At 42.5% G+C, this 22,584-nt stretch overlaps 1 protein-coding gene across 6 annotated transcripts in view; it reads right to left on the bottom strand.

Annotated features, from left to right (window-relative positions):
• Window positions 1-22,584, bottom strand: part of abr (ABR activator of RhoGEF and GTPase) — a 122,331-nt gene that overhangs the window by 30,381 nt on the left and 69,366 nt on the right. For all 6 annotated transcript variants that reach the window (XM_004557278.6, XM_076889023.1, XM_004557279.5 and 3 more), the window contains 10 exons: window positions 20,765-20,817; window positions 19,985-20,125; window positions 19,560-19,681; window positions 16,634-16,802; window positions 14,082-14,201; window positions 13,749-13,824; window positions 13,536-13,640; window positions 10,913-10,987; window positions 5,068-5,165; window positions 4,837-4,968 (listed from right to left, as the gene is read on the bottom strand). In XM_004557278.6, coding sequence (XP_004557335.1) covers window positions 4,837-4,968; window positions 5,068-5,165; window positions 10,913-10,987; window positions 13,536-13,640; window positions 13,749-13,824; window positions 14,082-14,201; window positions 16,634-16,802; window positions 19,560-19,681; window positions 19,985-20,125; window positions 20,765-20,817 — 1,091 coding nt within the window. The remainder of the gene's footprint in view (window positions 1-4,836; window positions 4,969-5,067; window positions 5,166-10,912; window positions 10,988-13,535; window positions 13,641-13,748; window positions 13,825-14,081; window positions 14,202-16,633; window positions 16,803-19,559; window positions 19,682-19,984; window positions 20,126-20,764; window positions 20,818-22,584) is intronic.

Raw genomic sequence — 22,584 nt, 5'->3', positions numbered from 1 at the left:
ATCAAGCTTGATGAAAAACGGTGATCAAATGTGACCATTTTTTTGTAACATACACTCAAACTAAATTTGGCAGGTCTGGGGTTTTTCCTATTCTACTCCCAGAGAGAAGATAGATAGGGAAAAAACGGGGGTATCTGCACATTCGCATGATCTGAGAGTGCGTGTAGTTATTTAGGGCATGCATATCCCAAGTGGCAGGGAGTGAATGTTTTAAGAGGGAACAAAGGCTGCCTAAGTGAGGGCTTCTTTGTGGAAAGATGACAGGGAAAAAATAAAAATCCATCAAAAAGCTGCTATCAGCTCCACTGATCAAGGATCGTCTGATGAGGAAGTCGGCTTAATTGGGGCCCATCAATAAAAAAAAAAAGTGCCATATGCTCAAACACAGAGACCATGAGATATGAGACTCATTAAAAAACATGGCTTAAAAACTGCAAAGGGAAGAAACATAATAAAATAAGTAGGCTTAGGAGTAAGAGAGCAAATGAGCACTGGGACAATCTTTGTTAAGCAGTGAACATCCACACTCCCCATCCCAACATACAACACCAGGCCAGACAAAGGAGGTATAAGCTAATAAATGTCAGGTAATGTAGCCGGCTGAAGTTATTGATATCGTTTACAATGTATTAGCCTGTCACCCAGCTGTGTGTGTGTGTATGTGAGTCTGTGGTTTTCCCCCCAGGGGGGCTGAACACACACAGTGGAGTCCCATCTGTTAGCGTTGATGACAGCAGTGTGTGTGTGGATGTGTATAGCCACAGGGGCTGTGTGCATGGTGGAAACATGACAAATCGCAGCCCTAAAGGACAGGGCACAACAATAAAATAGATGACACCATCTATTAGACACTAATTAATATTAATATCTACACACTGACACATGGAAACACACACCTTCATTAAAACCACTGAGCTTTGAGTTAAAAACTAACATTGCATGAAATTCCGCCACCTTGCATCGCCCAGAGGGAAGATGTGTTGGAAAAAACATGCATTCTAGGAGAAAAAAAGCCTAGAAGAGTCCGAGGCCCAATTCCCATAAAAAAACAAATAAAAGGAGAACCTAATTTTATTCCTGGGAGTGTTAATAACATGCTAAGCAGCACCAGAATGTAGAATTTACCCCCCATAATAATAAGAAATGAAAAATGGAAAAATCTCCCTACGCTTGCTTCACTGTTTACATCATAGTGTGCATACTTCTAAATACACTCACCAGGCTGTATTTCATTCTAATGAGAGCTTTATGTTGGCATCAAGTTTGACGCAGTACTTGAGAGATGAGATCAGAGCTCGGGGCCTGAGCTTTCTACACTGGCACATTTCCACCGGTCTAGAAGTTTTACTGCTACGATCAGCCGGCTACTATCCCAAACAATGGCACTTTGACCAATAAACCCCTCAACCTTTGCATCTAATGCTTCATCGTGATGAAAGACCTCAGGCTCCTAAGTGGGAACTTGAGTGCACGTGGATGCTCACCTCAAACTTTACAACCCCTTTGCACCCGGAGCTTTACAGTAATGCCGGCCTAATGTGTGTGCACCCCTGTCCGGCTCCGCGGCTTCGGAGAGGGAGGCGAGAGCTGCCGGGAACAAACAACATCATCACTGCTCTCCTTCTGTACCTAATGCCCAACTTCTCTGGCTCCCATTATCTCCGGGAGACTGCTCAAAACTATCAGGTTATTGCTTTTCGCGGCTTGACAACGCCGCACTCCGCGTCGTCTGTGTCGAGATGAGGGGCTGCCACGCGCTCAAACCAATAACAACAACCCCCAGCGTTGTGCGGTGCTGAAGGGATGATGGGAACAAGTGGGGAGGGAGAGGGCTGAAGTAGTGAGGAGATTATTAGAGCTGTTACATGACTCTTGAGAGAACACGAAGCTCCTCTATAGAAAGAACACTGAGGAGGAGGCGGTTCAGTGCAGCACCACATGGTGTTGGATGGGATCGCTTTAGTGACAGACTCGAAACAACATCAACCTCGGTTTGATATTTTTAAAAATGTGACACAGACTTGAGAAAATCCTGTGACTTGCGATGCTAATTTGCATCAAAGTATTGATAGTAGGTGTAAGTCCCATTTAATCCAATAAAACTGTCATCATGTCAGCATGCTAATGTGATTGTGAAGGAAGCCTCACAGAAATCAGCATTTTAAAGTAACTTCAGGCCTCAAATAACCAACTTCCTGTTGTTTTCAACTCATCTTTGAAAACTTGTGCTTGTGCAAAATGATTGAAGATGTCCAACTAGAGTCTTGGGAAGCACAATACCTGCAGTAGGATCCCATTTCCTCAATTAAAGCCCTGATAGGTGGGAAATGGAGACCGACTAATGTAGTCATATGGAGCTGGGAGCTGGTGACAAATTCCTCCTCAGATAAGCCAAGTAATTAAACCCAAACAAGGTGAGCCCAGAGGAGGCTGAGATGGGCTGCACAAGTGTTATCAGATGAAAGGACTGGTGAAGCAGGGCGATATGATGCGTTTCTGCCGCTCAGCCTACCCGGTTACATAAGTGGCCCTCTGAAGACGAGTATTGCAAGTTACAGCTGACACATAAAGGGCAAACTTGCACAGTGCATGAGGTAGAGGATGGTTTAGAGGCCAAGCGAGTGTCTGCACTCTTAACCAGTGCAGGAGTTGGTGTCCTGTTTTACTTTGGCTGAATCACACTAGCAAAAATCAGAAAAAAGAAAAATCTGACCCTGAAAAGTTTATAATTTCAAAAACATCCATGTATTGGAGCTTTTAAAACTAAGTGCCATTGGTTGGAGGGGATGTCAGCCCAAATGGAAATAAAGCAATTCAATCAAGTCACCTTAATTCCCACAGTTAACGTGTGCGTGTACACTGGCGGAAATCCCACATTATGCACCTCCTTACAAGTCTGTATCAAAAAATGCTTTCTTGGTACTATCATAACAAAATCTCTGGCTCGAATCGTACCACGATCTTCTGACGATAGAGGCGATCGACTTTCTCAACAAAGTAACCACAGCGGATTTAAAAAAAAGAAGAAAGAAAAAAAAACTTCCCTCTCGATATGCCCTTTTACGGTCAGTCAGTATTCCACAAGCTTTTTAAATAAATCACAGGGTCTCCAGAGAGCAAAGCAAAACACTGAAGGCTCCTTCTCAACCCAGCTTCAGGAAAGCAAACAGCTCAGGTCCTGCTCTCTGTGGGCTCTGCAGGACTCCTTCGTGGCTGTAATAAACATATGATATCAGAGTCTAACACAAGTGCCACCATGTCTGAAGCATTCATGAACATTTAAAGAATGACAAGAAACCAACTAATAAGCAGCAAGACCATAAATTCTCCTGTTTTAGGACACATATGTTGTTTCATTCAGAGACTTAAGCAGCAGTGTTGTGCTCAGGATCAGGGCCTTTGCATTCAGTGGATGCACTGTTGACAGGTTCACCCACAAACCTACTATGTATAACATATTCACAGTATTCCCACCCCCCACGCGTCTGGGACAGAACATGCCATTCTATCCGCCTTACTAAACCTCCACACACACACCCCCCAGCAAAAGCATGTGGTGTATTTGTTTGTTTTCTGCGGGGGGAGAGGGGAGGGTTCTGCCTGATGTTGGCTTGAAATCGATGTTCCCAGTAACGTTTCAGCAGCAGCATCCGCCTCAGGTTTTCATAGTTAAGTCACAATGTTGCAGAACTAATGAGCTGATGTAGCTTCTATTGTATCCCATTGTCTGTTAAACCAGCACTAAAATCTCAGTCTTAAAAGTTTAACTACTCACTGCCTGATATTGAAGCTGTCGATAAGGCACAAAAAGATGCCATTTCAGGCAGGGTGTTTTGCTTTCAAAGCCAACACTGAAGGACGTAAAGCATCAAAATGAAAGAGAAAAGACTGGAAAGATCTAGTGACAAACAGGAAATGCTGTAACAAACAACAAACTTCAAAGCCCCTTTAAGAGACTGCGGGAACTTGGGTCTGAGGAGAAACATATCCGCTCATTCACATAAGATTTATAAGATATTTTTGAGACACATTCCTCCCCTAAAAATCCAACTTTACAAACGTGACTGATGTGTGTCCCACTTTCCTGATATCAGAGGAGGGAGGATTTGTATTCCTGTTTATTCCTGATGCAACTTGTAACAGATGCTTTGCATCAACTAAGAGTATTATGCTGCATGCAGCAGCCACAAACAAAACTTTACCTGCTTACTCCAGAGTCAAAAGCAGGATTATAAATAACCTGCCATAAACTCACCTCTGGCATAGACACCCGCCACTTGAGAGAAACATGAGGGCATGAATTGAAGATAACGGCGTTTAAAAGCCCTCCGAGTTGACCCACTTTCATAATGTGAAGTTTGATCGATTACAGGGCAGCAGAGGAGGAAACTACAACGGCTGCAATTTGCAGAAAACTGACAGGAGTCAAGCTTCACTTGACCAAATAGATTTTTTTGAAGACGTTCTGGAAAAAATGGAAATGTGACACCTCTGTAGGCTTTTCAGCAAAAACTAAACAGCGAGTGGAGAACGGCATTTCGCCTCAATACCAAGAAACCGCAGATTCCACTGTGGAGGCCGTATCTAGTTAACGAGACTGAAAGGGAGTTTTATGGAGACGTTTCTCACAATAAGACAGGGGGAACCCCCCTTAAATAAACTCTCCTTCACACTATTAATCCAACCAGCATCATTAGAGGTAACCACTACAAACCATACAATTGTGTGCAGAAGCTAGACAGCTAATTAAAATGAGTCATATGGTGGAAAATCTCCCCCCAAGAGGACACAGACGTCTCTCTTTGTGCATGGTCTATTTTACAGCCGGTCTCCTACCTGGACTTGCCCTTTGCCCATAATCTTGTCCACAATCTCATTGTCGTCTTTGTTCAGCATGCTTTTGTCGTAACACTTCTCGTAGCACAGGATCCGAAGGTACTGGGAGCCCTCCAACTCAATCTCAAACTCCTGTGCAGTGACACGGATGTAAACAAGGAGAACAATGAAGATGAAAACAGCACAGTTAAAAAAAATAAGAAAAGAAAAAAAGATGTCTTTGCGACTGACTTCGTTCCACTGAGGCTCTGTGGTGTCCCTGAAGACTCGGGTCTTGGCCTTGCTGACAAAGTATCCAAATGAGTCTACTTCGAGAGTGCAGTATAGATCTGAAAGCACAGAGAGTAGACAGGTCGGTGAGATGAAACAACAACAGAGTATGACAGACAAAATGTGAAGCACTGGAGAACACTTAAAAAAAAAAAAAGAAGATCAAACATATTGTAGATGTTTAAAAATGACTAAAACATGCTGTTACACATGTTTAACTGCCGCAGACGGGTGTTGGACAGATACATTTATCGTTCCCTGTGTGGAAATTTGATAGCAGCAGAAGATACTTGACATTTCAAAGCACCATATAAAAACAATCACATGAACATAAGACGTAAAGCACACAATATACAGACACTTTCCCTCTCCGAGCATCTTAGGGATGATTTTGGCCAGACCAGCTTCTAATGAAAGACAAGTGGATTCTTTTTGCACTGCAACTGATTGATTTACTGGAAAAGGTCAAATATATATAGCATCAATCCTCCAATTGAACTGCCTGATATTTAAATATACATTTGAGTCTTTATTTAATGAATAAATAAAATAAAATATTTTCCCTTGAAGCCATGATGATGTGTTAACATAATAACCAACAGCCAAAAATCCATTAAAAAACTCAACTTAGGACACAAGACTTGTCTTATGAAAAGAAAGAAAACAACTAAATATGAGGGAAGCTGTGAACAGTGAATGTTGGAATCACCATAAGAGCACAGCCAAAAGTGCAAACATGTATAAAAGTATCACTTCTAAAGACTGATTTCACAGATTTCTAACAAATGTGCAATTAAAAGGTGAAAAAAGCCCTCCAATTTGTCAATATGCTACCGTTTGACAGCAGACAGGCAACAATCTCCTCCCTGTGTACACAATCAGCACCGGCAGCCCCTCGCCACTCTTAACATCCTCATACCGCAGCAGTATCCCGCCCCGCTTCCCTCCTCTGGGATCAGCTCACACTCAGCTCTTACACAGAGCAATTAAGTCTGTTAATGTGTTTCTTTAAATGCTCCTGAAACCATTCCTGCAGACTGTGCTACCAGCTGTCTGTAAAGCGTCTCCACTACATCCCCTATGTTGGACTTAACCCCTCGGGTTAACTTCCACTAGACAGCATGATGGATGGGTGAGTGGTTCGACCTTTCACCGGGACAGTCACTAAGATTAAGCAAGAGAGCTGAACGGCAGGGGAGTGGGTTTAATTACATATGCAATAAAATAAAAAAAGACATTAATTTAAACAAAAAAAAAAAAAAGTCACAAGCAAAGTCATCATCACGATCACAAGATTTAAGAGCCTGACACGAGCCGGGTTATGAGAGGATACCAACCACATCACCTGGATGAGCTGCGACTGGAGAAAACGTTTGCACATGTATCTATAGGATAAAAAGGAGCGTACAGTATAAAGGAATGTCGTCCCATCTGGTTTTATTCCCCCTTTGTTTGTTTTCTCAGCATCCTAAAAGGTTTTGCCATAATCACTCCCAGTTAGGAAGAGATTAGCGGTGGTGGTACGAGGGAAGTTCAATGAAGGGGAATTCAGTGCGACCATCTGGGGGATATTTAAAAAAAAACATGAAGCAGTTATTGCACGCTTCCGCTATGTACGGAAGCATAACAGCTCACGGCTGTCACTTCTGATTTGACATCTGGAAAAATCCTTAAACTACCTGTCACAGTCTGCTTCATTAAAGAGGCGGCAACATTCTGATGGTTGCAATGAGCGATTCAACCGGTTCTTTGTGTGCAACTCTAATGTGATTTAATCCTCTTCGTTTCATCTAGCCCTGGAGTAGAGAAGCGTATACATAGTCCTGAGCAGCTCCCAGTTTTCTCTGGAAGTTTATTTCCTCTCCAGCTGAAATGGGTTTATGTGCCCAGACCTAAAATTCAAACAAGGCCATGGAGAGCATATTTTGAGAGGTCTTTGTGTCCTCACAGTGGATCCAAGAGGGCTTTGAGAAGTAGGACAGACTAAAAGAGGCCTGGAGTTTTCATTTTTCTGGCAGGTCGCCACCAGGCTCAGAGTATGAGGGGGATTTATTGGTCAGCATGGGGTCTCTGACCCCTAAATACAGGGTTAATGGATACCATCCTTTTCCATCTCAATTAGCTGTGGGCTGTAGCCCTTGTGGGGCGCGTATGTTCTTATACAGCAGGCTAATCTTTGCCCGAGGCTGCGCCGAATGCTGGTTCAAACTGTTGGTTCACAGAATCAGGAGACGCGTGATAATCAGTTCAACTAACTAGTGTCTCAGCAGCTACAGATCACAGTCACCAAAACCGCTGCTTCAGGACAAAATATTCTTCTCAGACTACAAAACATAATAAGCAGGGAAATGCCATAATTCAACTGTTTAAAGAGAACCCAGAAGAAGAAAACTAATAAAAGCCTGACATAGAGAATACATGCAGCCATGGCTGGATTGGATTACACAGAAATACAGTCTTGAGAACGTGTGAACACTTTCAGCAGTGGTTTGAACTTGAGCCTTACAGGAAAAACATCGAAAAGCAAAAACGTCAAAACGAAACAAAAATTTTAAAAATGCCAAGTAGGTGCTTTAACTGTGCATTGACCATAAAATAAAATTTTAAAATGCACCTTTCTCTCATCTTCTAATGTGGATCTGTGCCCCCACCCTATGCAGAAAGTGCAGTTCTATAGGTGTGTATTGAGCTAACTGTTGCATCTTTCTGAAGGGAACGACATGCAAACACTCACACATACAAACAAATAAAAATAAAGCAAGAATAAAATGACATGACATGTTTTTTGCTTCTCATCTAGGTCAGTATTTCCATAGATTTTTTTTCTATCTGAGTTTTTGGGAGACGCTCAACTCCCAGCTTTTCCCTCTGTGACCCAGTTTGACTAACTTTGCCCTGGGCTGCGCTTCCAAGCCCTTTCCCACTGGGGGAAGATTGTAGTGGCATAAATAACAGCTTCAGTAAAATCTTCGACTACATGCTTACTTGATTTTTTTGATTTAAAAAAAAAAAAAAAAAAAAAAAAAAAAAAAAAAGGAGGGGGAGGGGGAAAGAGAAAGCCTACTGTGGAGCATTCAGTGCCCACTTAACCTGACACAGTGAATAATGACTGCTGTTTCAGATCATTACACATTTCCATTCTAATATGAAAATAATCACCATTTGCAATAACAGAAACCACATGCGCACACACGATTATGCAAAAGAGGAAATTGCTGCAAAATCCTCGCACATTGAAATCTGAAATGCCAGAGACGATAAAGTAGAGTACCGACAACGCAACTGGAACCACGCTGAAGCTTTAACACAGGCTGGAACATCGCCACACAAAACCTGTACACAAACCGAATCCCATCATTAAGCTACATCTGGAGGGGGCTTTGTAATTTTAGTCATTTGTGGTATTGGAGGAAATTCTACAAGCAGAGGAATACAGTGTGTCTCAGTGATCTCTGTATGTGTTTGAAACCCCAGAGAAACTGTGCCGATGCTGGACAGGTTTTAAAAACTAAACATGAATATTAAATAAAGCTGTAGGAAGCAATTGGCAAAGATGTACCGTCCTGATGTTAGTCAGACATAGTCACCATAAAAGGCGTGTATTATATTACTAAGGGTTTATTTAATTTGAGCTATTATTTGATTTCTTTTGTTGAACTTTCAAATTAAATAAAACTGTTGTTGCTGAATTGATCACTTAACCTTTAGTGCAGTTAAGCCTTTTCTATAAAATGAACCCCGCTCCAGACTGATGGACGACAAGAAGAGAGGTGGATGAAATGATGCATCCATCATGCCTTCTTCTACTAAGTCTGTGGGGGATGTATTTTGATGTGGGGTGCTTCAGTTTGTCAGGTCCAGCTTCACCTGGATACACTGCATGACCAGATTTTTCCATCTTTATCCTCTGACAGTACAGGAATATTTCAAGAACACAATACAAGAATTCATTGCGCTCAAATTGTGAAAGAGTGGTTAAGGAGAGCTCATTGTCTCACATGCACCGGCCACCGCAGAGTCCAGATCTCAACCCCAGTGAGATTTTTTGGGATGTGTTATGTAAGACTTCATGTTCTCCCATCACCAATGCAAAACTCTGAATGGAAACAAACGTTGTGACATTGCCAAAGTTTATTAGGGACTCGAATGTTACAGGCGATCTGGGGAGATTTTGGAGCATGTGACTGTTTTTGTTTTGCAGGGCAGAGTATGATAGCAGACACTACACTTTCCTCATTCTTCTTTTTTCGACTGCTTCCTTTAGGGGTCACCTCAGCGAATCATTTGCCTCCATCTCACCCTCTCCCTCCAAACGGCTCATTCCTTCTCTCCATCATATCAGTCACCTCCCTCCCTTTACTAGTCACAGTCCCTACATTTAAAGGCGTTTTTGTTTACATGGAGACTCAGAACCCACAGCAGTTCAAAACTAGACTTTTGAACTAACCTATATAGTATTAAAAGATTGGTATAACCATACTGAAGAGATTGCCTAATCCTGAAATCACAGCAATAAACCTTACAAAGTAAAATATGAATAATGAACACATGCCACTGGAAATACATCATCAGGTATAGTAGATAAATTTACTTCAGTGACTCACACACATACATATAAACAGTGATCACCCACCCATTTATCTACCACAAGTAAAAGGCATTAAACCTGTGTAAACACACATTAGAGGACCTGTACGAATGAATGAAATCAGATATAAGTTATGGATGGCTGAAGCTTCACTTTAACTCCAATAATTAAATCTGATAATTAATAATTCGACTCTTGTCCTCATTTAGAACACTTGTCTGTGTAACAGTAGTGTTATATATCATCAAGGTCAGCACTTCTCTCACGGCATCCCCGTAAACCTCCCTCATCATCATCATGAACACCACGGTCCCAAACAAGTCCAGCACATCCTCCATGCCTCCACGGCTTGCATGCCCCACCCTGGGTCTGTACGCTCCACTGGAGATACCAACATCAAAACTGTATCAGTGAAACTACCAAAGTTGCTTCCACACACACACACACACACACATACTCCATAAAGCCTTTAGCTCTCTGCGCTCCATTGAGGATCAAACAGGCTTTCAGGAGAGAGTGCTTTCCAATCCATTAACTGGGAAATTCTTGTGGGCCAGCACTGAAGGCTGTCATGGTAACTGAGGAAATCATTTCTCCCTCTCCATCTCTTCTCCTGATATTCGATATTTGAACTGGTGCTTGAGCAACACGGGGCACGGAGTGTACCGGAGCACCAGCTGTCCACCGCTGACACATCTGAAACAGCCTTTGTGGAGGTTCAGCCAACGTCAAGCTCGGTAGATAACACACACGCATACACACGCACACAGCTATACAAAGAAACATTTGTGCAAGGTAAGGCAATAGCATAGTGTGTGAACAAAGACGAGTGGTATTACAATTGCCAGCTGTCCACTTCTGAATGCTGCTGTTTGTGATTTTGACGTTCCTCCTTTTCAATGTGCCTTCAGCATCTTTGTCACTTGTGATGTCTGCTTAACGAAAACAACCGCAGGAATCCCACTTTGGCTTCAACGCTTCCTCTGAGACAACCTCATTCTCTCCCTCTCTCTCTTGATTTTTCCTTCCTTTGCATCTTGGCCATGTGATGATGGAAACTGCATGTGCCGGCTGTGATGATTGACTGGGTCATGTGTTTTGCTGGCAGACAAGTATATGCGCAGCCGCTATGTGTAAGCAGATGCTGAGCCGGAGTGTGCGCACAAGTGCAGTTAGAGGAAAAAAAAAAAAAAAAGAAGCTGTTTCTGGCAGACTTACTGGCTGACTGCTCGAATCCTTTGGCAGAGTGGACAATCACATGCAGAAAGCCGTACAGGCCAGGAGTCTCCTCATCTGGAAAATAAGCACACAGAGCAGTTAGAGCAGCACGGGTGCACATACGGGAGTCCGTGCACAAAAATCAGCAGGGTAATCAGAAGTCATTGCAAACTATAAAATGTATGATCCTCCGGCATCCTGTCTTTATCTCTGCGATGATATTGTAAAGAAAAAAGATAAACTGTGAGAGAAAGAAACAAAGGAGAAGGAACTCGTCTCATGGAGCATGAGCTCTACCAGCAGGTTTCATTTCATTTCTGCTGCATCTCGTACATTTTTTTGATCACTAAATGCTAATGATGATACTAGCTCTCTCTCTCGAGCTTACCCTATTTTGCACCTGTGTGCAGGCTATTAGTCTTTATTATCACTGACAGCTGTGGTATTATTTTCTATCTGTTGCAGACTCGTTTACTGGCACTGACACTAAACTTGCTTCTGTTGTTTCCAACAGCAGGACTTTAATGCTACATGCTCTTTCAGCTTTTTGTGAACGAGTCTCTTTCCCTTCGCTGGAAGCGGGTCAGCTCACGTGGCCATTTAGAGCACCTTTTCCCCTCTGTCGGCTCATGAATTAGTGGTATTCATCGAGGTAAAATGAACCATGCAAATATGTGTGAAGTTTGAAAGTTCACTGTTAAAGCGTGTGTTGCCACATCCAGATCCATTCAAACTAAAATTGCTCAGTGGGGCAGATTAGTGGGAACCCTAGTGGGTTTTTGTATTCTTTCTTGGGTGGTCCGAACTGGAGATTACATTCTTATTGTTTTTAATCATTCATTTGAGTGTTTTGGTTCTCATTCCCTCCAGCAGTCAGTTATCAACATTTGAGAAGAGACAGATTAAACTTCACATGACTTCAGAAAAAAACAGAATAAAACGAAATCAGGGAAACGGCTGAGGAAACAACTATTGGAGGATCTGAAAGAAAATTAACCGTTATTACAGCCTTTTGTCAGATTGGCATCAGACCACACATTAGCAGTGCACAGACGTCTGCCATCGAAACTGAGCTGCCCTTCGAATAGAGATCGTGGGTGGATCTCTTTTTTTTTTTTTTTTTGGCCAGCCCATACACCCCTCTTTGTACCGCCGACAGAAACATGAAGAGGATACAGTCCTGCTTTGGTTGAGGCCTGTGAAGCCCGGCTGCTTCCTGGTAAATAAACCAGGGTGGAGGGCAGCAGAACCGCTGTGAGCTCCACTGTTGGCAGCTGAGAGGAGAGCAGTCAGCCCTCGGGGTTAACTGTGCGTGTGTGTTTTATATAACTAACAGGGGAGTTTCACAGAGAGTCGGTTCATAGGTTCAGCATCATAGCAGACCGACTGCCCTTTCTATCTATTATGCTCAATGGAAAACCATGAACTAATATGTGATAACTGATGATTATTCAATGGAGTCAAATGAAAGAGTGAGTATTTAAGTCATCCATCCTCTTAAGTATGAGAGACATTCCTCCACCAGCTGGTCTCCATTTAAACCCCTGCTGTGCTCCCTGCATCACATGTCAGGATGGAGGTGTGTGTGTGTGTGTGTGTGTGTGTGTGTGTGTGTGTGTGTGTGTGTGTGTGTGTGTGTGTTTATTCTAGCTTCGTAATGAGGAGCGGGTCAAAAGTCTAAGACAACGCAGGAGTTGAAGTCTGATTTAAAACACAGGAATCTCAGTAAGCTCTCACAGAAAGCAGCAGGAAGATAACATGTAAGGAAAAGTCCACCAAAGCAGTGAGAAGAACCTGTTTAGGGAAAGCAAACAGAGTTAATTCTCTTATTAAAACCATGTCAAGTGGTGCAAATGCATTTTTAACAGTAATCTGTCTGTATGTCATGTTGTGTATCCATGTGTGGTGTTATGTACTGTCACGTCTGACTTACTTATCTGTTATTTTGACAGCCTGATGCCGTGTTAAATGTTAAATAAAAAAAACAGAGAATCAGACATAAAGTTCAGTTGCATTGAAATAAAACACCTCGTTTGGGGGCGTGGGGTAAAGCACACCAAAAAATATGCTACCACTTAAGTGTCACTTGTCATTCTGCTGACTACTTTGAAAATACAAAACTAAAATCCATCTGAAAATGACTTTAAATCTATTGGATATCAAACACAGAGATTCTAATGCACAGAAAGGAAACACGACACAAAAACATCAGGACAGCGTGCCTTTCAGTGTAAGAGCTCTGTGTCTGTGCATGAGTATTGTCTTTGTGTGAGAGACCCTCTTGCCATCTGAGCAGATCAGAGTAGATGGAGCAGATGGCTTTAATGTCACCCCCACCCCCCCACCCCCAAGACTCTGAGAGTGGCTGCAATGAGGAGATCGGGAGGAAAAAACAAACATATAGAAGCTGCGAGCACGCCACCGACACACTGCGCGGCACTGACTGCTCCGAGCTAGATGAGAAACATATTGTAGCCTAAATTTATCTCCTGCAAGGCCCCCCTAACTTATTATGTGGTTTTTTTAGTGCTCAGAGTGTAACAGGCACTTTTGTGTGAAGTTAAATTCAAAGCAGAGGGAAGAGGGAGAGGGAGACAAAAATGTTCCTGCTCGTGTTTCTTACCGTCTTTGTTGCCGGTGACAGGAATGTTGTGGACTGTTCGGAGTTTGAAACAAGAGCTGGTCAATACTTGGAGCTCTACAGAACTTAACACGCATGACTGGAGGTCTGGAAGAAAAAGAAAGGAAATAAATATCATAAACATCATATAGGGAGGTGGGGGTCAAACCTTTATGTTTCTGTGGAGCAGTGTTTGAAAAGTGAACACAATCGTACCTTTCTTTTGGAGTTTCTGAATGCTTTCCCTCCACTCTGACCTCTCGTAGTCAGAGGATAGCAGGAACAGGTAGCTCTACACACACACACACACACACACACACACACACACACACACACTTAGCAATTACAACCAAAATAGCTGGAAAAAATCCTCACTAGCACACATCAATCGGAATGATGGGAAATTCTCTGATGCTGTTTTGGGGGATTCAAACTTTAAATCTGTAACAGCAGACTCTTTGAAAGTAAAATGTGTCCCTCTAGTGGTGAAACCTGCACAGTGCAGTGACACAAATGGAGCCAGTAACAGATTAAGAATGGGCAGAATACCTTTCCATGTTTGTTGTGGATGCGAAAGGGGATGGTGGGGGAGTGCAGGAGCAACCAGGACTCCTGCTCGTTCATCTTCTTCCTGAGACGCTCCACGCGGCTCTGACCCTTCGGTGCTTTCTGCACAAGGACACGGACAGGAAAAGAGACTGTTTGAATCTCGCTGATTGCTGAAACGTACTCATTGAAGTAAAAGAGAGTAAAACACCGAGCACTGCTGTGCAGCATCCGAAACAGTCACAATCTTTTCCTGATTGAGACAGTGAGACTTGTACTTCTCCTCTGACTCATCTCAGGTCTTGACACATACAGAAGACGCTTATATTTTTAGATTCAGTGTGACTTACAAAATGAGGGTCGAGGTGCAAGGTGGGGGGTGGGTGATTGGGGGGGTGATATGATCTGACTTTGAGAGCCCTTCCCCTTGATGTTGGGTTCCTTGTGTAACCCAGCCTGTGTTAAAGCTTCAGTGCGGTTCCAGTTGCGTTGTCGGTACTCTTCTTTATCATCTCTGGCATTTCAGATTTCAATGTGCGAGGATTTTACAGCAATTTCCTCAGTTATAAGACTGATTTCCTTTTGTATCCATTTTCTTTGAACATTGGGTTTTACTGTGAGACTAAATTTCTGGAGCTACTTCAGCTAGAATTTAATTTTTCCATTAAGAAACAGAATGAAGCAGATGTAGCAGACGCCTGACATGATGGAAAAAAAGACAGTCACACTGAGTGTACAGTCAGCTTTATGGATCTCATCAAGTTATTTTAATGACAACATGACTGACAGTTAAAACATCTTTATTTGTACAGCACAGTCATGTTTAGCCTACAAAAACAAAAAGCCTCCAACGCAGACAAGTCTCCGTCGGGGAGTTTCACAGAGACGTAACACCAAACTTCCACCTCCAAAGTGTCATATTCCAGTATTGGCTACCTAACAACGCGGATTGGCAAATCTGAACAAGTTTAGTGGCTAAACAGGGTGTGAACGTATGAAGACGTCAGAAGCTGGTGCCCTTTTGTCCCTCAGTGTTTGTCGAGTTTAAATTTAACCAGAGCATGATAATCATAAGGCAGTGCACCAGTTACAGAGAACAAGAGAGTAACACACAGAGAAGAAAAACATATGCAGTAAAATCTAGTTCCTCATTTAAACCAAGAGATTTAGTGACCTGTCTTTGGTTAGGTTTCTATTGTCGCCTCTTTGTATGAAAAGCGGGGCATGAAAGATTAAACTGCAGCTGATTAGTGGTTTGTGTTACATCTGCAAAGCGGTTGCAGAGATCACACTTGTAGGACCTCTTAGGTTTTAGACCCAACCCTGTCTGGTTGCGTTTGGTTGGAGGTGGCTACGTAAAATTCATCAACTGTTCAAGTGAAGATCTTTCAATAACACCAGAATTTCTATTATTAATGAGTTGGATTTCTTTTGCTTCTCTTCTGTACGTCATGACAAAATCAAACCACCCATCGTCTATATTTTTAACCACATACAAACTGAACTTTAAAGTGAGGACTACTCAGCGTTGCCTTATTGAAATCTTTCATATTTTCCAGCAAAGTGTCTATAAGCTGCTTAAAGCAAGCCCCATACTGTGAGAGTCTTTATATATAATTCATGCAGCAGTTTCTTGACGTTATTGGAGGAAAACAAATTCATACACAGCCCCAACCCTCACCAGGAAGCGGTGAGTCAGAGCCTGCCTGGATACAATCAGCTCGATCTCTCCCGGCATTCGCCTCCTGCGACTCCACATACCAGCCGTGGTCACTCGCTGTGCTCCGGGTGGGCGAGTTTTAACGCCGTGAGAGGGGAATAACAGGAACTCTGCGCTCCTGAAGCCTTTAAACGCAGCTATGGCTGCGGGGGTGGATTACTGTGTACTTGTAACATCTTTTATTTCAACCTCAAAATGACAACTGAGCATTTCAGCATGTGCTAAACAAAACAGACTCATACCGTGGCACACACAAGTCACAGTTTAAATCTGGATCAGCACTTTTGCCACTCATACTCAAGGAAACGGCAGCTGTCCTCAGTTTCAGGATGTTTATTATTCGTACTTGGACTTGTTTTGCTGCTTGTATTCACTCACACAATAGTCACAATTCATTTAGTAAAGTCTGCGTAGGCCATAATAAAAAATGAAGTAAAGGGTCACAAAGCTTTGATATGACACCGAACTTCTGATTTACTTCTTATTTATTTTTATTTCTTAAATAAAAAGAATCCAGCTGATGATTAAAACTAAAAGAAGCTGCTTTTAAAATAACCAAGTTCTCCTAATTGTGTGGCTCTTGGCCTCAAATGTATTTGTTTTATGCATATGTTAGAATTTAAAGATGAACATCAAAAAGCTCCTGTTATTCATAACAGGACCAGCAACTTTTCTTACTCTAAAGCTGTCTAGAACTGGGCTCCAAACCCTGAATTTGCCTCTTTATTCTTTAATCCTGGATCATCTCAAAATTAAACCCAAGATGGCCGAATAAGCCATTGTAAGCCTCGCGAATACATTGAATTGGGCTCCAAATGCCAGGAAAAAGGATTACCTTCTCTTTCTGTATCTCATTCTTTAAGACCGAGATCTTGATCTTCATCTCCTCAATCTCGTGCTCTGGCAGGACCTGGATGCTCGGGCAAGCGTCCGAGTCGTCCAGGGTTTGGAAAGTTAAGTCCGCTAGAGGGATGTACCACTTGCACTCATACTGCTGATGGCGACTGCAGAGAGACAGAGAGAGGATGGGAGGATGGAAGAAATGAAACAGAATTAGTCAAAATATTTAAAAAAAAAAATATTTTTTTCTCTTTTTCAATCATGACTGAACTGAATGGACGCACAAAACCGAAGCAAACCGGTTTACAATTTGAAGCCACACTAACAAATGTTACACTTCTCTATTCAAACGTGTGCTCATTTGACCTCATTTCTTTATAGCCCACTCATTCAAAGTCACATTAATAAAAATGATGAATGCACAACATTATTTCCACAGGGGCTGAGGACACTAATGTGCACCGTCTCTAATGAGATTTTAATTAACATTTCTGAGTGCTGCACAGTCGACTCATCGACGACATAATACCTTCATCAGACGGCTAGTTTAAGCAGCTCGATGTCACAATGAATCCATACTAAACAAGCATGTGTTAACACTACCAGCGTCCTACATATAAAACTTACTGTCAACTATATGCATTTATTTAAACAATCAAATCAAGCAATCAAACTCAGTTTTAATGTTCTCATTTCTGTGATATTCTCTTCTGCATGTTGCACTCGCACCACTACAACCACCTGAAAGGTGGAGCCACTGTGGACTGGGAGTGGTTCAATACTCTGGCTTCTCTGGCCTGCATGTTAAAATGTCCTTGAGCAAAACAGGGAACACGCGTAAAATGACAAATGAGATTTTACTGATCTCAGTGCAGCAGCTACTCGAAACACAGTTTATCTACTTTATTTACTGCACTCGTTTTTTTCAGGCGTGCACTTTAACTGGAACTTCAAAGATTTGTTCAGCCATATCGACAAAGGACTCTTGCTCCGTGTTTAGTCTCATGTTCCCACTCAAAGCTTTCGCAGTGATGCAATCGGCTCCCACCAGAAGGACTTTGTCATTTCTTCATTAACGAAGTACATTAATTTTACATCCTCCCGCTGCAGATTATGGTCCCCTGATCTTCTGCCCCACCCACCCACTCCATTATCAAGCCCTTCTTGTTTACGCGCTCTTGGGTCTTTCGGGAAGTCCTTTTATGTTACAGACCACCGATTTGTTTCTGTTCTAATCAGACTCTGACACAGACTTAGAGAAACACAAAGAAAAGGGGGTGGAGCTAGGTTTGATACCTGACTGAGAAGGAAATGAATAAATCACCATATCAAATCATGTGGTTCTTTAATGCCAGACAGCAAAGGTGGTGCATATATAAAGAAATGATGAATTATCCAAGGTGCAGAACGTGCAGCGGGCAATCGTAAATCTGACTCATTCTAAAAATAATAGAGTGCAGATAATCACGGCTTTTGGCAGGGATTAGGGCTCCTCAGTGACTAAAGTCAAGGTGATTGAGTTTCTGGATGGTTGCTCTGTTCTGTGTGTGAGCGCGTAGGCTGTAGGCAGCACACTGAGATAACAACCCAGATCATATTATAGCCCCATTTACAGGTTTGGTAGTTATGGCAACACTATGTGTTCCTCCAAGTGAGGGGCGGCTGCAATTGACACAGAGAAACGGTGAATGTCAACCAAAGCAGGCACCAATCAGACGAAGGGGAAGCGAGTCGGTGCTGTAAGCGTGACCCTCGATCTACTGACATGTGTCAAAGATTGACACGCAGCAGCGCACACAAACACAAACATGAGCGATCTTTTTCTGTCAACTCTCTTTACTTTAACGCCTGCTCAGCTTGCACCCTGAAACACAACACCTTCAGTTTCTACTTACACCTTTTGTCTTCTTTTTTAAAATGTTTTTATTATTCATACATTTAGCATAACTCTGTCCTGCGTGTAGATCTGCTACTCTGCTGCACTGCTCAAAACAATACAGACAAAAATGCCTGCGAGTCTTTCTCTTTGTTACCGACGCTTCAAACACCACCGTGTTAGCCACAGCTGGAATCAGAGAGGGAGTGCGTCTTTCCGAAGTGATCCTTTCTGTTGCACGCCGGGTTTGATAGCTGATGTGGAAGGAAAACTGCACGACACACGGGCAGAAACACAGAGAGGACGAAAAAGCGTGGATATTTAAAGAGGCAGAACCCAGTTCAACAGGCTTCATGAGCCTTGAGCTAAATAATAAAATGCATTGTTATGAAGCAGATAAATGTTTATGTTAACACTGGCATTTCTATCAATTTATAAAACAGTAGCTTATTTAACGTAGCTTAACATCCTAAACTGTGCAAGGTGGACAGAGTGAAGTGACACCGTGAAATGTATATGTAAAAACATCGCTGACGCCCTCCATTTAGAGGCTTGTGCTCGTCAATGGAAATTTTTGAAATAGCACACGTTTTATCCAGACTGAGTCTCATCATTTAGAAGTTGTTGAGCTGACTCGCTCAGAGTTTTGGAACTTTAGATCAGTGGCTGGGTGATTTTGAATTATTTCCCTTCACTACATCTGTGCACATTTGAAGATTTAATGAAAGTACGTTGCTGTGACAGGGAGTAAATGAAAGAAAGAGGCCATCACCGCCCAAAGCTCCTTAAGCCTCGAATGAATATACCTACAGTCTGCTTCAAAAGAAAACTCTGTGACAGAGCCGTGTCACCCTGCATTTTTCTCTGCCCCAAAAATTAATAAGCGACTCTTGTGCCGCACCATCCACGCCCCGTCCCCGTTCCACTTTCTGGCTTTCGCACATCATTTTAGCATTTTTCAGATGGGAATGGGGATAGGGGGGTGACGTTAACGATAATCGCGCTCACAGCTTTTCACACTGTCAGAGGATGAAGGTGGACTCACCCCACAGCCGTCTTTTTCATCTTGGCACAGAGCAGCAGATCGGTGAAGAGGAAGACGTGCCGTAGCTTCCTGGAGCTTTCCGACACCTCCACCAGGAAGCCATCCTTCACCAGCTGACGGGCCTGTAACAGAACTCTGTGTTAACTGTTGTTGTGAATCGAAACATCGTTGAGATTGTGGATTAATAAGTTGACTTACTAAATTAACATATATATTACAGTTTGCTTTACAGAGACGTGCATGTCTTTGTTTTTAACTTAAATGTTCCTTTTGGAGTTTTAAAGCAATGCAACCATTTATTATAGTTTTCTCAAAGTACCTAATAATATTTCATATGAGAGGAAAAGTGAAGACAAATGTTCTAAAGATATGAACATAAGTTCTCTATACTTGACAAGGCGTGTTGTAAGAACACACACACAGACCTCGCCCTTGGGTGTAGTAACAGCAGTCCTGCGAGGGTCAATCTCCTCATTGATGGAGGAGAGGAAGTTCTGAGAAATCCGCAGAGCGTCCTGCAGGAGGGGGAAGTCCGGGTGGTCCTTTGGAGTGTGTTTCAGCAAATCCTGTGAAAGTACATTCAATCATCTAAAATATATATTTATCACAAAGCAACTGACCTTTGTGAGCAGAGATTCAGATTTAGTTTCATCTTCTCTTCGAAAACGTCATTGCGCTGCACAAACACAGACTCCTTACAAACACTAAAACAATCTTGTGTCTCGGTTTTTTCTTTCCTCCCAGATTAACATCAACCAATTTTCTTCTGTTTGTTTGCATACGTGACAAGAACATGACACACATGCTCATGCTGGATGCACAGAGCATCTTACTGTCAGCTTTCATGCAAACCTGATCATGCATTACACTACAGCGACCACACTGGACACATCCAGAGATCTCGGCTTTGCTTCGCTGGCACTTTCTACACCATTATTTCTCTTCCAAGGAGGTAGGCTGATTTGGACTGAGAGGACTCAGCGATAAACATCAAAAAGCAGGCTTTAGGCTTAATTCTTGCACGTCTTTTTAATCTCAGGGATGTGTTTGCAACCTGCTCCAATTATTATTTTTTGTTTTTTTATCTTGACACAGTTCTCAGTCTTTTCTCCACCCTAAAACACTAGAAGTAAGACATTTCTGCCAGAACAGCTTTAGATTCAGCTGATCCTTGAAAGCCATGCAAGTGCAAGCTGTGTACTCACATGAAGAACCAGGGTGCTTCTGGTAACACGGTCAATCGGCTTGTAAAGGAGAGCTGTGGGAGAGAGAAGAGGAGGGCTCTGAGTCAGTGTTGCTTACAGGCAAATCAATACATGCAGACACACACAGTAGGTCACAGTTTCACCGCTCGCACGAGGACAAAAATGTCCACTTTGGTTACTCTGAGCTAAACGCTGCTCTTACAGTCTGACTGCTGATGATTCTTAGGTTAACATTAAAGCCTAATGACGACGAGGTTCCAGCCTGAAGCACTGCTGAAGCAAGAAAAACACTTGATCATAAATAGCCTTGTAGGGGGGGTCAAGTAAAACACTGATTTCAATATGGGGGCAGCAAAGGTTTGTGCTACTGTTGTTCATCAGTTTAACAGCTGTACATATTCAGACATGGACATAAAAGCAAACACAAACAACACATGCAGACGGATGCATCTATAAAAAGTGCAATAAGACTGCCTCCTGCCAACATGCCACCCTCAGTGCCCATCAGTCAGAGTTTAAGCCTGTATCACCGCACTTGGCTAGATTCCCTGGGGAAGGCTTTGCTGCTAAGGTGGTGTGAACAGCAGCAGCCGACATACATGACAACTCTCTGTGACACACTCCCACAGACAGGGCAGAGTGAAGGATGGAGAGAAATAAAAGAAAAACAAATCACAGTGAGGAGATACGCAGGAGGAAAGATGGCAGACATGAGAACCTCTAAGAGGAGACAGAGAAGAAGCAAACAAGTCATGTAAGGAAACGCCTAAATTACCTCAAGGTCTCATAATAGCAAATATAATATCACACTACACATTCGATAAAGCACAGTAACACCCCTCTGCTCATGATCTAGAAACTGAGCGAATGCAATTAAGAAAAATTCCCACAAGGTCATAAACATTGTGAAATTATCTGAAAAAGTTCCACTTATTGATCATGCTAACCTCCATTTATTCAAGTGAAAACAGAGTTAAAGCAGCTTATTTCTAAAGTGAAGAAGGAAAGCTGGCCCAGTGAAACAGAGAGGACTGATGTGTCTTCTGTATGCAGGCAAGCTTGCCCCACACTGACTGTGCTCTGCTCCCACAGAGAGATCTACAGCCAAAGCTACACTTCTATTTGAATTTTAAACTTTATCTATTTAAAGCATTCAATAACGCTCTCTTTATATGTACAGCGTTGTTCTGTCACTCGGATGCTTTTAAGTGTTTAGTATTTGCGCCACACCTCTGCCTGCGACTTACGAAATTAGCACAAGAGCAGAAACCTACAGTGACTATTATCAGATCTACTGATGAAACACGTCATATTAACGCTCTACGCACACCCTCTGCTTTTAAAATATACACTGGCCCACATGGAGTGTATAGAGGGACTTTGAGAGGGACTTGCAGTTGCTCTTTGAAGTTTCTCCAACGTTTGGTCATTAATGCCGCCTCCACTGAGGGTCATGGATCAGTGAACCAATACTGATACCTCCAGGAGGATTTACTACAGAGTCTGTATTGACTGCAAGGGCAGTGAATATCTAAGTTGTTGTGTGTGTGTCTGTGTGTGCGGTATGTTGGCAGTTCTGTATTCATTTCAATGCAGGGAGGATTAGATGACTTCAGGATGACTTGAGTATAAGTACTTAAGCACAAGTGCCAGGTTTTGTACAGTTTGTGTAAGTAAGCTGCTGTATTTTTTGTGCCATATGTTGTGTCGCACGACAAAACGATATCTGAGCAAAAAGCTAATGCTAGCATGCTAACATGCAGTGTAGCATGTTCCGAATAACCGCAAAACGCAAAGTATAGCTGGAGCTAAAACAGGGG

The sequence above is a fragment of the Maylandia zebra genome, linkage group LG10 (genome assembly GCF_041146795.1).
Source record: "Maylandia zebra isolate NMK-2024a linkage group LG10, Mzebra_GT3a, whole genome shotgun sequence".
NCBI classification, from domain to species: Eukaryota; Metazoa; Chordata; class Actinopteri; order Cichliformes; family Cichlidae; genus Maylandia; species Maylandia zebra.
Note: the sequence above shows the minus strand (reverse complement) of the source record. Positions and strands in the feature narration are given on the sequence as shown.